The 15,464-nt window shown below is 32.0% G+C and overlaps 2 protein-coding genes across 5 annotated transcripts; one reads left to right on the forward strand and one right to left on the reverse strand.

Moving 5' to 3' along the window:
* The first annotated feature begins 250 nt into the window (after positions 1–250).
* LOC141535489 (midnolin-B) lies at positions 251–9,639 on the forward strand. 4 transcript variants are annotated; one of them, XM_074255440.1, is made up of 6 exons: positions 251–1,278; positions 3,769–3,856; positions 6,485–6,692; positions 6,828–7,651; positions 7,749–8,097; positions 8,173–9,639. In XM_074255440.1, the coding sequence occupies exons 1-6, from the start codon at positions 818–820 to the stop codon at positions 8,418–8,420; spliced, it is 2,178 nt and encodes a 725-aa protein (XP_074111541.1). In that variant the 5' UTR covers positions 251–817; the 3' UTR covers positions 8,421–9,639. The 4 variants fall into 4 exon arrangements, with proteins under 4 accessions (XP_074111541.1, XP_074111543.1, XP_074111540.1 ...); XM_074255442.1 differs by having other exon boundaries at positions 6,831–7,651; XM_074255439.1 differs by having other exon boundaries at positions 6,485–7,651.
* Positions 9,640–10,105: 466 nt separating this feature from the next.
* On the reverse strand, positions 10,106–14,862 carry Mib2 (E3 ubiquitin-protein ligase mind bomb 2). The gene is given in 12 exon segments (XM_074253453.1): positions 10,106–10,794; positions 10,885–10,991; positions 11,080–11,297; positions 11,382–11,745; positions 11,806–12,114; positions 12,203–12,332; positions 12,335–12,378; positions 12,380–12,461; positions 12,561–12,720; positions 12,783–13,476; positions 13,587–14,052; positions 14,617–14,862. Coding segments are annotated over 11 exon segments (2,844 nt in total). The 5' UTR covers positions 14,024–14,052; positions 14,617–14,862; the 3' UTR covers positions 10,106–10,495.
* Between the last annotated feature and the right edge of the window lie 602 nt (positions 14,863–15,464).

Raw genomic sequence — 15,464 nt, forward strand, 5'->3', positions numbered from 1 at the left:
AAAAAATTTTCATTTTTACTTGTAAAACTTTTTAATTTAATTTTTTTTATAATAATTTAATTGCTGTAAATATCTAAAAAAAATTTTATATATAACTTGAGTGTCATTAAATATAAAGACCATAATGTCAATAAAATGTAGACGTGTATGAGCGTTGAAAATTTCTTAAATTAGTCGGCAGGTGGCATTGCAATCAGAATTTACGCCATATTTCTCTTGATTTGGGCTGGTCATCACTCAAGTAGGCACGGCTGGGTCTGGGAATCTGGCCGAGGCCGGGGTTGTCGGGTTTTTCGGTTGCTAGTCGCAGAGTTTGAGTGGTCAAGGGTAGGTGGTTCCTTAGTGAGATCACCATACGCGTGACAGTGAATAATCAAGCAAACACCAGTGGAGGGGTAAAAACATAAAAAAACTAAAAATAGACTTTATGCGGATAAGTAGAGACGAATGTTTTATATTTAATCCGAGTAACTCGTGTCACAGTGGCAACAAAATATCAATTTAAAATTTAATCGTTTTAATTTCATCTAACCTTATATCCCAACAAAGCTTGATTGTAGGTGGAACCGTAGTTAGTGCTTGCTGAAAACCAATTGAAAGTAAGGACTCTGGACGGATCGCCTAGTCGAATACGAATACAAATATAATTTCGATTTAAAAAAATAAAGAAACGGTTTGGTAATTGCTGATCTCCATATATATTTGTCATCACGGCCCGACACGGGTCTTGTTGCTCGCGTCGGGTCCAAGGTACAGGTGCAAGTGCGTGCAAGGTGAAAAGTGAGGACTCGTGATCGCTAGCTGAGAGTGTAAAACAATGGACGGCAGCTCAAAGCAGCCGTCATCAGACGTTACGGCGATGGATGGAAGTGGCAGTAACAAAAGCAGTAATAGCCACAGAACAAATACTAATACTGGTGATACTGATTCATCCGGTTCCTCGCCTACACCATTAACAGCAACAGCAGGAGCCGACCCAGAATACTGTTCGTCTAGTTCAAGTACCGCCGTGGCAATGATGACCACAAGTGGTGATATCAGAAACAATAGCTTTGCTTTGCCAACTCCAATACCACCATTGTCGCCAGGGTGTGGCTGTATGGTCGTGGACCCACCGACAACCGACCTCGATGAGATTACGATCAGCATTACACCCACAACTGGCGGACAATTTGAGCTGGTCGTTGAGCGCAATGAAACCATCGAGAACCTCAAAAAAATTATTTCTAAGCGACTAAAAGTTGCCAAGGAACGCATTTGTTTACTGCATCGAGAAAGGTGAGTGTAAAAATAAAAAAAAGTATCATACTGTATATACATATATATCCATGCCTAAACACACAGGCAAAGACAGTTGGAACTTTTTTTCTTTACACATATACATTCTTAAGCGTTAGACCTCTCTACATTGTGTATTTGTCGAACAGTACTATAAATCTTTGATCCCTTCAGTTCCTAACGTTTTACGTATCCTCATTCTCCCATCTAGATCTTGATATTCATGAAGAAAGAAAGAAAAAAAAAAAAAAAAAAAAAAAGGAGAATGAAAATATACTCATGCTGTATACTTATACACGTTTAAAGAAGGGGAATGATAGAAAAAGAACACTACTGGGGAATCAGCGCATCGTATCGGAGCTGCTGCACTTTTGGTCGTCGAATTGGTTGAGTGGGAGCTGTGGGCGTCGTGGGGGCTGCGGATCCTTCTCCGCCAGTCACGCGAGAATTGAGATACATGCTGGTAGTGTATATACATCGAACACTGAATTCACTGAAGGCAATAGAATATGGTAAGCAGAGGTGATATGAGACTAGCGCAGGGACAAGAGGTCGATTTTAGTAACACATATATATATGTCAGCGTGCTTGTATGCGTGTAGCATATATATATATATATATATATATATATATGCTACCTTCATTTCTGGATTCAATACAATCTTTACATGTATGGCAAATAAAACGATGACAACCAAGTCACATGATACTGTAGCAGTGAAGAGTTGAAAATTCTATTCCCGGATTTAACCACAGTATTCTTTCTCTTTCCACTTTTATTCATGGCTCCAAGGCTTATTCACTTACTAAAATTCTCAAGAAGGCCTTCACTCCACTCTACTCAAACTCACTGCTGTGTTGTGTGTCTCTTTTTGTCAGCTAGGAGCCATTTTCAGACTCAGGTATACACGCTTCGGTCACTCTATGACGACATTCACGCGTGTAAGCTCTATTTTATCTTGCTTCATCTTATTTTCTATCGTATAGAGATATCTTGCAATTAGTTTGTATTTGAAACCGCTTCGTTTCCCAACTCTGTTGAGCAGAAGAACAAGTGTCATTTGAGCGTGCACGAATATCTCATCATCATCATCTACGCTTCTTTCTTCTTTTTCTCTTTCTCTTTTTTTCAATATCACAACCTGATCCTCTTATTTTCTTCAGGATACAGGTCACTATTTACCCTTTTTTCTTTCTTACTCTCATACACGTTTTATCTTTGATGATACCGGTCAGTGCATTTTTTTTGCACTGTAGGTAAACTTATCGTCTTACCGCTATGTTGTACACAATGAAAAGTTTTGATAATTTATATTATTTTTATTTTTATTATAATTCTATCGAAATTATATTTATTAATTATCCTTTCAAAAGAACCAAGTTAACATTCAATTTATAGAAGTGGTTATTTACACGTAAAAAAAAAAACTTCTTCTATAAAGTTCTTTCACCTTAGATTTATCAGGACTTTTTTACGGATGAAAAAAAAATTTCCTTAATTTATTAGATAAGTATGAAGATAAATCTCGTTTCAAGCTCAGATAGACATCTTCACTTTTGTTTGAAATCGTTTTATTTTGCCTACCTATTGCTAACAAATATACACTATTACATTGTATCATTGAAGATTTCCGAGTTCTATTTCGAAAGTCCAGGGTACTTGTGGTAAGACTACAATCATTGATCGATATAGTACTTATGGTTATTACCGGTATATTAATATAGTAGTACTACAATATGCGTTCAATAGTTACGAACGATAAATAACTATTTACATTAAACTATTTAATAAAAATCTCTACTTTATGAATATATCCTTATTTTTTACTTTTGTACAAAAATGTTTATATGATGAATTAATTACAATATCCTGTTTGTCGTATTTTCTTCTAGAATATTTTTATTGTTTGAATGAGATAAGTGGAATTAATAAAGACGTAAATAAGAGAGGGAAAAATCGATAGATTGATCAATTAGTTTATTATTGTTTACGAAAAAAGCTAAAAGGTAATATTTACTTACAATAAATAAACAATAACACAGAGAAGAATTTTATCAGAATGATAGATACGTGTATCACATATATCTTTCCTGTTGATTGAGACTATATACATATTCAATTTAACTATACAAAGTTCTTTCACCGTAGATATGTAAGATGACAATGATATCATTGATTTAAATTATAAAAATATTTTCTTAATAAAAAATAGCTGTGAAAATTAAAAAAAGTGCTCATATTTATTTTTTTACTGAGCTGATAAAAATTTAAAATGATCATATACTTAAGTATTGTAATGAAAAAAAAAATTTCAACTGTCTACTGGTTATTTATATTTAATGATGCCTGTCTTTTTTTGTGTAAACAAAGTTTACACTTGATGGATATTTTCTTAAAATAACTTTTAGGCTATAATTTAATGATTTAAATACTTTACTGAAAAGTTAAAAAAAAAAATCATGTAAATAACATTCTATTTTTTGTTTTAGGCAATTGCGTGAAGGAACACTAAAAGAAAATTCTCTTCAAGATGGAAGTCGCCTCACTCTACTTCCCAGTGTGGAAACTGGTCTAATGGTTAGTACCTGAAAAATTTAATGTAATAAATATAAATTAAACTCATCCATAATTGACTTCAGTTAGATAATTATTTTTTGTTATGACAACGAAATGAGCAGACAATTGACAATCTTTTGATTTTTTCGAAACAAAAATTAGAATGTCAAATAATTTTTTAAAACTTTCACGTCGATAGATTTAAAACAAAATCATATATTCATTCAATACGATTCTGTATATTTTATTTTGATTATATACTATATGTAAAATAGTAATAAAAAAAATCTCATGAATATGCTGAGAGAAAAACTCAACGTTATAGAGAAATTGAGAGTAACCTAAAAGAGGATGAGTTGTAAAAAAAAAAAAATTAGAGATAGAATGTAAAAAGATAGGTGGATTGAAAGCTGTGGCAACGTTGCGAGGTCTTTATCGTCATCGTAGTCTCCCTTGTGACTTGCGTTCTTTTGGCTTATTGGTTGTCAATGAAGTAAAAGGGACGCTAGCTTCATCTAAACTCTTTTATATATTTTTATTCCTACTCGCGGTCAATGCCAAGAATACAGATCAAAGATAGTTTGAAAAGTTGTTAACTAGAGGATTAATTTGTATATCAATTAAAATGTTTCAACTCTATTGTAGAAAATTATAATAAAATTACTAATCATTACAATCCGCCCTGCCAGGAAATGCAGAAGTATTACCATTATTTATCTCAAGGTTTTGTACCTCTTTAAAACTTGATGCCAGCACCTGGCTCTCTTGCATCGCTCCACTTTTATCCTCTATTATGCTGCTCAAAAATACTTGTAGGAGGTATTTTCAAAGATCAGGACAAAGGAGGCATAATTTAAAAAAAAAAAAAACCTCCTGCAGAAGAATTAATTTACAGATCGAGTCATAGATCGTGAGAAAAATTTACTGAATGCACTTCAGTTTGAAGAATTAATTTAAATCATTTCCAAAACTTTAAAAATTTTAACATCTGTTCGAGACTCAGAGTTATATTAGTAACTCGAGTATCCAAAAATTATTATATGTATGTATTAACATACCTTTGTGTCATTTTAACGGGTGTCATTGCTTGCTGGGAGTTAAAGAACAAATTAATTATAGATTAATAATTGAGATTAGTTTATCAACTTATAATCTGATATTTCTACGTAGATGACTTTTGCAATAATTAGATTACTAAATAACGGTATTTATATATCGTTTTCTGACTTTTTGAGTGGAAGAACTTTTCTTTCTTCAAGGATTTTTTTTTTTTTTTAATTTATTTAATTTTTTCATCACTGTTGTTAATGGAACAATGATGAAAAGTTGATGCTCTTCGAAAGATACATTATATTCGCTCACACAGGATCACTCTAAACAGTGCTATATAAGTTCAAGACACTCATTTTAACAGCACACATATAGAATAAAAAAAAATGTGAATTCAGTCGCGAGATGAATATAAAGGACAATATACAAGAGAATCAGTTCTGTCTTTTGTGTGTGCATTAAAATAACGTGAGTGGGAGAAAACACGTAGGTCGGGAGTCGGGACTCTTGTAGTTTCGTTTTCTACGTGTATATATCATATGTATTGTCACACTTTTACGTACTTGAATGTATACTTGTACACTATTACGTTAGTTTGGATGTATATGTGTGATATTTTTGCTGAACGTGGAACAGCAGGCTAAATTTAGTTGAATTTAAAGTTTTGGTCGACATTGACGACACTCCAGTATGAATTTTTTTCCGTTTTAATTTTAATTTATTACAAGCTGATGTAGGAATATTATGAGGCTTATTTTTAACTACCACGTATGATTGATTAAGAGTTGAACAAAGGTAGACAAAAATGGAATAATTTAATCATTGCTTCAATAATTGTTCAGAGGCTTCTTAGTCAAATTGTTTGTTGGGTGATTTACCAGGAGAATATTAAAGTTATTACAAATTAAATTACAGTACACTTTGCAGACTTTGTGCGAAAAGAAGTCTGTTATGTGTTTTAAAGCAAGCAGGGAAGTACGATGATGCCTCGGGGAGCTTCAATGCCCGCGAGGTTTCCTCTCTTTACGCAGGGTCTTCTTGGGATTCGATCTCATATATTAGTATGGCCGCATCGATTGGTGCCATCCTCGCTGTGGCTGCAACGCTAAGGGCATTGTATTTCAAACGTGCCGTTGATACGGAATCTTTCATTTTATAGCATTTATTTATTTATTTGTTGGATTGTACTTAATCTCGTAATTATAAAATAATACTCTAGTTTAAAAAAATTTAATGACCATTTATTTTTAAACTAGGTAGAATTACTAAAAACTACTTCAAATTTTTAAATTGTTAGAAAACTATGTTTTTCATCAATATTTTGTCTTTTTTCATTTTATTTTATTGAATTAATAAATTACTCATTTTAATAAAAAAAAAAAATTCTCTTTTCATTAAAGATATAACGAATGAATATAGTAATACTCTTGATCAAAGTTAACCTTTCGTTTATAGTACATAATCAGAGAGTTGATTATACTACAATAGCTAAATGATAACTGTACAATACAAATGTTATAGTTATACACAAGCGTTAAAATTAGTGATTAAAATACTTGACCTTCTGTGCTTATCACTTATCTGTAAATTATTTTTCAGGGACAACGCCCAGAGCAAAGTGTAATGCAAGCGCTCGAGAATTTAAATGACTCACAGGTGAATGACTTTCTATCTGGCAAAGCACCTCTTAATTTGACGATGCGCCTGGGTGATCAGATGATGTTGATCCAGCTCCAATTGTCAACAGTAACTCCGTCATCGCCACATACTAGCTCAGTGGGGCCCTCTGCTGGCGTTGCCATGTCAAGTAACATTGCATCATCATCATCATCATCATCATCATCATCATCATCATCATCATCATCATCGTCATCGTCATCTCCGTTATCACCTAATGAAAACATTGGATTAAATAATAACATTGGTAATACATCACTATCAGCAGCATCAGGAACATCAACGTCGATGACCTCTGGCGTAGATTCACTATCACCACCTGTGCACAGAAGGTTGAGCGACCACCTTGGCCGATCAATGCGCAACGCTAAGCAAAATGGGCACACACCCGCCGGAATTCCGTCATTTATAAGTAGCCTCGCCTCAGCGCTTCACGCCGCCAGCTGCAGCACCAGCCTCTCTACTGCCACCACTACAACTAATCCTTGTAGTAGTGAACGTACTGTATCCCCACCCACCTCCTCCTCCTCCTCCTCATCATCATCATCATCATCATCATCATCATCATCATCATCATCATCATCATCATCATCATCATCTCCATCCTCATCCTCATCCTCATCCTCACCTTCATCTTTGTCTTCATATTCACCACCACTCTCGCCGTCTTCTTCAAGAGTAGTCTGGCATCGCAAACAACTTTTGCACTATCGTCACCCAAATTATCATCATCATCACCATCACCATCACCACCACTCAAGAAAAGAACAAACGTCTTGTGAATCCGTACAAACTTCTACCTCTTCACTTACTAGCCTTACAGAATCCGCGAATCCTACTACCACGAGTCAAGATTCGTTATCTACCACACACTGTACCCCGCCAAAGAAAAAATTATGTACCATGGGTCATCAATCCCCCATAGACGTGCCGAGAATTCCTGATTCTGAGTCAGATCTACAAAGTCAAAACAATTCCATTATGAGCCTTTCTACCAGCAGTAAAATTACTGCTGCCACGCTCGATACTCGAGCATTAGCTGAAGCGTCACGTAACCTTACACAAAAACTCAAGCAGCTTTCCTCTGAGGTTAGTTTTATTATTATTTATTTTTATCTTATTTTATTTTATTTTAATTTGCTTTATTAATATATTATTATTATTTTTATTTTTTTTTTAAATATAGGAGCACGCTCGTCGTAGACAAGGTGCGATAATTGAGAGTATGCATCATCACGGAAAAGGCGTGTATTCTGGTACCTTTAGCGGTACACTAAATCCTGCACTTCAGGATCGTCACGGCCGCCCAAAGCGAGACATTAGTACTATTATTCATATTCTAAATGATTTACTATGTGCAACTCCACTTCAAAATAATGGTGCTAGTACTAATCACTATAGACATCATCGACACTCTATCAGCCGACAACCATCCTCCGGGACATCTTCGGCGGGATCTACCAACGCAATGTGTGGTGTAACATCACCTAATGGAAGTCTTCAGGATACATCCCCGACACCTGAATATTCAATTGGTAAAATTCGGAATTCAAATTTATTTTTTTCTATGTAAAATTAAATTAAATATATTGACTTTTTTTGTTTTATAGAAGAACTGTCGAAAGAAAATGAAGCGACAAAAGGCAAAATGCGACGATTACGTTTAGTGATGGAACAGCGACGAGCTAAACGAAAAGCAAGACGACAAGCCCGTGCCGCGCCTTACACAACTCAATGGGCAGCTGTTACTCCAGAATCAAATGGTGATGATGAGCCAGCAGCATCAAGCAAAAATTCAACAGAACAGCAAAGCGAACCAGAGCTACAACCATGCAGCTCAGAGCCTGTGGTCGCTTGAAATCAGTGTTTAAACACACAATTATCTTTGAAACAGTAGTCCGATAAAATACTTTTAGCATCGTTCGTCAAAATCGCATCATCTGCCTAATATTGGCTCTTCTAACTAACGTCTACTTAATTCTTGTTCAACTGACAGAAAATCTGTGAAAACTGCCAGTTATTATGGTCACATAGCTGAATTGATCTTTGAAAATTATTAAAATAAAAGATCATAAATAGACAATAAAAATATAAGAGGGCTGTGGCAAATGAAGATAATAATTTACAAAATGTGATATTATACGGACGATGGATTTAATAAAATCGGTCACTGTTGTTAATTCAGTGCAATCATTTTTCTCATGTGGGTGCGAACATTTATGTCTGACAACAATTTATAAAGATATAATAAACCAGTCGTTCTAATATACTGAACGAAGAGAAGATGCCGTCAAGTGATTAACATTCACGACATTTTGTAGAGTTAATATCCTGATGAGAACAACAACTACTAGTGCTCGTTTTCTTAATGATATTCTACTATTGTCGTGGTCAATTGTTTGTAGTTTAATAAGTAGTACATTAAGTTATTGATTTATATTAATCACAAATTTATACTCAAGAGACATAATTTTGTGATAAATTTTAAATCGCGCAGCAATGGTGTTTATATCTTTAAAAAATAACCATTAAAAAAAAAAAAAAATTTAACTAATTTTCAATAATGAATAAACTTTTCGTTAATTATTATGATATATCTTTTTTGTTTTCGTATTCTTCTTAAATACTGTGACATAAAAAATTTTTAAATAAATAAAATATAATTTTTAAGCCTTTAATTGGAAGAAAAAAAAAAATACTTGTAAGCTTTGGTTGCATATTGATTGTCATACAAACGATTTTGCAAAACAAATTTATAGTAGTGTTATAATGAGTAATTGGTGAAATAAAAAAAAAAAAAAATAAAAAAATGTGAATATGAATCATTTTTTAAGTAGAGTTAAACGACCCTATTCCAGTATTTAGGCTACAAAACAAGATCCGTTAAGGTTTATTTGTGTAAACATTGTATCAGTCTATAGTATAATAGTAATGCCTTAGTTTTTTATATAGAAACGGAATTATTACTGTCATTATTATGAAATATTATTATTAGTTTTGCAAACTGGCTCAATATTGTATTATATACAAATACTGAAAGGAGTACCAAAATAAATAAGATTGCTTGCTACACACAATTTTTATATTTTTTTTTTTGTACCTTAGACCTTTATTAAAATAAAATAAAATAAAATAAAAAAAAAAAAAAAAAAAAAACTATTATATAAAATACAATTGGAATTTTTTTTTTTATTCCCATTAATTTATAATAATTTAAAATTGTGGCATTTGTCAGAAGATGAAATATCATTAAAAATTAATAATTACACAGCTTATAATATTTCTAATCACACTTCAATGCATTGAGAAAATGACTTGGATGAATAATATATTCTACGCTAATATAATTGGTTCTATAAAAAAAAAAAAATTGTTCTCAAACCTAAAAATTTTCAAATCATTTGCTTTTTAATAAGATTATTTTTGTTAACACTAAAAATAAGTTTAAAATTAAAATATATATATATATATATATATATATATATATATATATATATATATATATATATATATATATATATGTATAAAAGTTATCGTAAAAACATCTATTAAAATATAATGAAATAGTTATATCAAATATTTGTAGATTGAAATTATTTTAGATAGTTTGAAGAGTATAAATTGGCTATCAAAATCATTTCTAAATAAATTGATCAAAACTACAATTAGTTATAATTGAAAAATTATTCTACCAATATACAATGTTAATTAAAAAATTGATACAAATATTAATGTACGTATATAATAATATATAACGAAGGATAAATAGATAGTATAGTAATTTTAATAAATATTAATCACTGATACCTCAATTATGGCACATCACTGTACAGATCGTGTTTGTTTGAGCTACAAGCAGGTGTAGCATCAAAGGCAAAAATTACTATTGAATGGGTTTGGCAGATGAATTGTAAAATTGTAAAAGTCAAGTACTTAATAAAGATTGATTTTTTTGGTAATAGTTTTCCGGCACATGTGGCATGTCTTTAATGGAGCTGCGCAATTTTCACATGCACCATGACCGCAAAGAAATGCAACATTACGCCTTCGTTCCATGCAAATACTGCACATATTAACTTCCTCAAGATCAGCGACTCTTGTCTCGAGGAAACGCAATCTCTCTAAGTCTTTGTCCTTTTCTCTCTCCTTTTTTTCTACTTTTTTAGATACCTCTTCATCCTGTAGGTTATCTTCATTTTTCACTGAGACTTTTTTTTTATTCAAAATCCGATCTACAAAACAAATATTAAAATTTAATTTTTATTAATTTTAATGGGACCCCTGGCGGTCTCCTTAATAAAATTTCAGCATATAATATCTACCAGTTGATGAAACTGATGGACCATTTGTGCATTCCTCACTTATTTCATCGGTAACAGAAGTATTAGTATAACTTGGTTGTTCAACATTGCCAGACGCACTGCTGTTTCTAACATAAAAATAATTATTGATATAATTTTTTTTTCTACTTTATAAATAATATTAAAATTGAAATAAACGTAAAAACGGAATCTTACTCAAGTTCGGGACCATTTCTTCGGCGAAAATAAAAGTACGATCGTAGTAAGTCTGTAAAATTAATATCCGACCGTTCTAGTGGCATTAGATCTAACGGTATTTTCCCTTTAGAATTCTTAACTTGCATTAAAAATGGACCATGATTTTCTACACTGACAAGGAAACATACAAGTGCCAATTCTGTTGGAGCATTTGCACTCACTAGGTCTTCCCAAATCTAAAAAAAATTTTTTACTTTAGCTAAGCTGTTTAAACTATTAAAATTAATATTTCATAGCATATTCATAAAATAAAAATTTACAGCATTAATTATAGGCGCGTCACGGCGACTATCTGAAGTTGGTGAAGTGGCAGCATGATGACGGCATTTAGCTATAGCTATGTGGAGAACTGTGTCACCGTCTTCATCTGTTGCTAATATATCCGCATTGTGCCGTAAGAGTAATTCAACTAAAGACCAGTGACCTTGAGACACAGCTAAATGCAATGGAGTCTGTTTTCGATTGTTTCGAAGATCTACAGTTGCCCGTCCACCAGTTCTTGATAATAATATTGCTGCAACTTCTCTATGACCATTGAGTGCAGTTAAATGTAGTGCAGCAAATCCATCGTCTTTTTTCACATCAACAAGATGTTGAATTCGACTCATAAGCTTCTTTGTTGCGCTGCAATACAATTTAGTTCAATAATTATTTATTAAAATAAAAATGATATTTTTAACTTACAGTGCGTTTCCTTTTAATGCAGCATGATGCAAAACATTGAACCCACGTTTATTTCGTATTGTAAAGTCTACTGAATCATAATTTATCAAAGCATACATGATGTCAGTTTCTTTACTAATAGCATCATGTAAAGCAGTGTCACCATAAGAATCTTGAAGATTAACATTACAGCCGTGACGCAACAAAACCTGTACGCATGCTGAATTTTCTTTGTTAACGGAAACGTGAAGAGCGGTACATAAACTATTGTTTACCGCATCAATAGGTGCTCCTCTACTTAATAACAATTCCATTATACCAGGTTGATTTCTAAGATTAATATAAAATATAAAATTATTGCTGAGTCACTTTTTATTTTTTGACATTATGATTAACAATCATCAATTTTAAAACTTACCCAAAAGCAGCATAATGTAATGGTGGATCACCGTCTTCATCAATAGCTTTTAAAGACGCTCCAGCATCAAGAAGAAGAATACATAACTCTCGATTTCCTTGATGTGCAGCGACTTGTAAAAATGTTTTTTACCACTACAAATATCAACGTTACCAGAATATTTTTTCAGAAATTCTAACAGCAGTTAAGCCAGCTTCTCCTCTAGCCGCGTCGCGAAGAAGTTTTTCAACTTCTACCGTCACGTCGCTGGATACAGGTTCTAAAAGTATTTAGTTTTTTTTTTTTTTTTTTTTTTTTTTTTTAATAATACATATTAATAGTAAAAAATATTACAAGTCAACATTTTTAGTACACTAACCCTGTTGTAAACGATGACCATCAGTATGACCCGCTACTCCTTGGCCGCTGGCAATTTTAACCACGCTAAGAGGATTAAACGTCCAAGTGTGACCTTCTAATGTTACCCGAAGATCACCGTCTGGATAAATTTTAATAACTTTTCCAAGTTTTCCCAATGCCTACAATAAATTATATCTTATTGTATTGAAATTGTAATATAAATTAAAAAAAAATTACTTACACTTTTCATAACATCAATCCATTCACCATGACCTTGTTGATAGCTTTTTATAGCAGCAGCATCATTTTTAACTCTTACAATATCACCAAGAACAAATGTATCTTGGCTTGTAACTTTGGTCAGAGCTCGCGGATGAAATGTCCACCTATTATTACATCCTTCATACTGTACACGTACATCACCTTTATCAGTTATTCGATGAACAGTCCCAACTTTACCAATATATTCAGCCATCCGAGGATTCCATCCACCGTGACCAGCTTGCATTTCTTTGAGTACGTCGACATCTCGTAATACTTTAACTTTATCACCAACATTAAATGTTAATTGACCTAAATCGTCAGATTGACTTGTGCCATTATTTTCTTCAGTCATTGTCTTTATTGATTGACCAAGAACTGGTAAATGTTCTTTGTAATAAGTTCCATTTGTTCCGTGTTCAACATAACAAAGATCAACACAACCTTTGTAACCAAGCCGATAAACATTAGTACTACCGGATGCCCATGTTACAGTAGCTACTGAGCGACTACTTTCATTATCCCATCCACGAATATCAATAACTCGTCCAGTTTTTCCAGGCCCACCGTCTTGATTTCCCCATTCCCAGTCTGGTCCTCGTACAACTTTAGCTCCAATAAAAATACCTTTTAACGGTATTTTCGTACAACCTTTTCTAGGAGTCAATTGAACTCTGTAAATCATAACATTATTAATTATTAAAAACTTTTTTGATTTATATAAATAAATTTATATTATTTAAAAAAAAAAAAAAAAAAAAATACTGAATAATTATTTGCATACCCTACTGCATTAGATGTCTGAAACCTCTGGAAAATATGATTCAAATCATGTATATCACCCATGTAACATTGTGTGCAAAGATCATAATCATGACATTGTACGCATTTCCATCTGATACCAACGATACCATGTCTTTTACATCCATCGCAAATTATATTATTATGCTGGACACCAGCAGCAGCGTTATCAAATACGAGCAAATCATAATAACCTTGGTAACCAATTCTGTAGTTACTTCTGGATCCATGGTCCCACTGAACAATAACAGTTTTATCGGGTGTTTTGTCTGCAGGATTTGTGTTGGAAGTTGTTACATTTGCTGGAGGCGTAGGTGGTTTGCCAATTTCTACTATAGTACCAGCATGACCTTCTCCATTATCCTGATCTTTCCATTTCCAATCATAGCCTCTTACTACCCTTAAGCCCACCTCCAACATTTTCAGCTAATAAAATATCGACCGTCTTTCTGTAAATTATTTTTTTTAATTTTTTTAATTAAACATTTACTTTGCTTTTGATCTTAAGAAAGTAAATATTTATAAAATTCATTTCAAAATTGAATATTAATTAGAGGAATAATGTAAATAAATGTCAATTACAATAGTGTAGGGCTTTGAACTTTATGTATGAGTCATAAAAAAATGACGTAGAATGTATTCATTGATTAATAAATTTGCAAATATTTTTCATTGTATTTTTTATCGTTATAATATCATCAGAAATACTTTTTGATTAAAACTTGGTAATAAATTTACACTTGACAATATTATTAAAGCCAAATTACTAAACTATTAAAATATTTTTGTTGTCATAATAAAAAAGTAAAAAAAATTTTTTTTTTTTTTTATTTAATTACAAGTCATCTCAGTACAGCGTTTTGTTTAAATAATATGTTAAATTGATAATTGTTGTAAAATAATAATGCAATGGTTAAAGTATGCAACATCTATTTCAATTCATAATAACTTTAATTGTAATTAATTTAAAAAAGCAGAAACAAGAAAAAATGAACGGGCAATGCACTACTTACTGAAATAATTTTCACCTGATGATCATAATGTCTTTGGCAGTAAGCTTAAAATCTATTGAAATATAATTGTATTTTCCACTTTTAATTGAAGTAATTACTGGTAATTGAAAAGAATAATCACTTTAGGTATTACCAGAATATTACACAAGAAATAGGAAGATATGATGATGATTATTAATATTTAATATAATTATTATTTTCTGTTCGTCAACTAAAAACTATTTTTCATGCACATTAAAAAGTAAAAAAGTTACCGTAACTTTCGTAACTTTTAGGTGAAAATAAAATTTAACATTTGAGAACTATCCTATCTTGTTGATAGTACTGAACTCTATTTTAACTGCCGTCAGCTTCCATAGTCGTTGGATATAAAATATGGTTACATCCATTAAATTCAAACTAATTAAAAATTAGTTAATTTAAAAAATTTTTTAATAAATTAATTACAATACAAAAAAAAGACTTCTGAAAATTTCCACATGTGATTTTTATTAATTTTCACATGTGAAACTTTTTAATTTAATTTTTTTATAATAATTTAATTGTTACAAATGAAAATTTTTAGAAGCATTTTTTTATTGTAATTAATATTTTAAACAAATTTTTAAAATTGACAGCTTGATCACCGCTAACTTCAGTATTATCTAAGAATGTCATCTCCAACTGGTGTCATAGTAGAAATCTATGTAAGTTTTTCCATGGGCCTGCATATGCCCTGATAGCCAGCGCTTTCTCAGTAAGTGTTGACTTCCAGCAGTTACGGTTAATTTATACATCAAGTGGGCGGTAATTCTTCTTTCAACAACACTTGTAAGCAAATTGACGGAAATCTACGGCCGCAACTTGAA

Source organism: Cotesia typhae, unplaced genomic scaffold, assembly GCF_013202065.1.
Source record: "Cotesia typhae breed Kobodo isofemale line unplaced genomic scaffold, CoteBio_Ctyphae scaffold_13, whole genome shotgun sequence".
In the NCBI taxonomy this organism is placed as follows: Eukaryota; Metazoa; Arthropoda; class Insecta; order Hymenoptera; family Braconidae; genus Cotesia; species Cotesia typhae.

Excerpts from the sequence above, each read along its gene's own strand:
- LOC141535489 (XM_074255439.1), top strand. The coding sequence starts at position 818 with ATGGACGGCAGCTCAAAGCAGCCGTCATCAGACGTTACGGCGATGGAT. Across the intron at positions 1,279-3,768 it reads TGTTTACTGCATCGAGAAAG|GCAATTGCGTGAAGGAACAC; the intron begins GTGAGTGTAAAA and ends TTTTTGTTTTAG. Across the intron at positions 7,652-7,748 it reads TCAAGCAGCTTTCCTCTGAG|GAGCACGCTCGTCGTAGACA; the intron begins GTTAGTTTTATT and ends TTTTAAATATAG.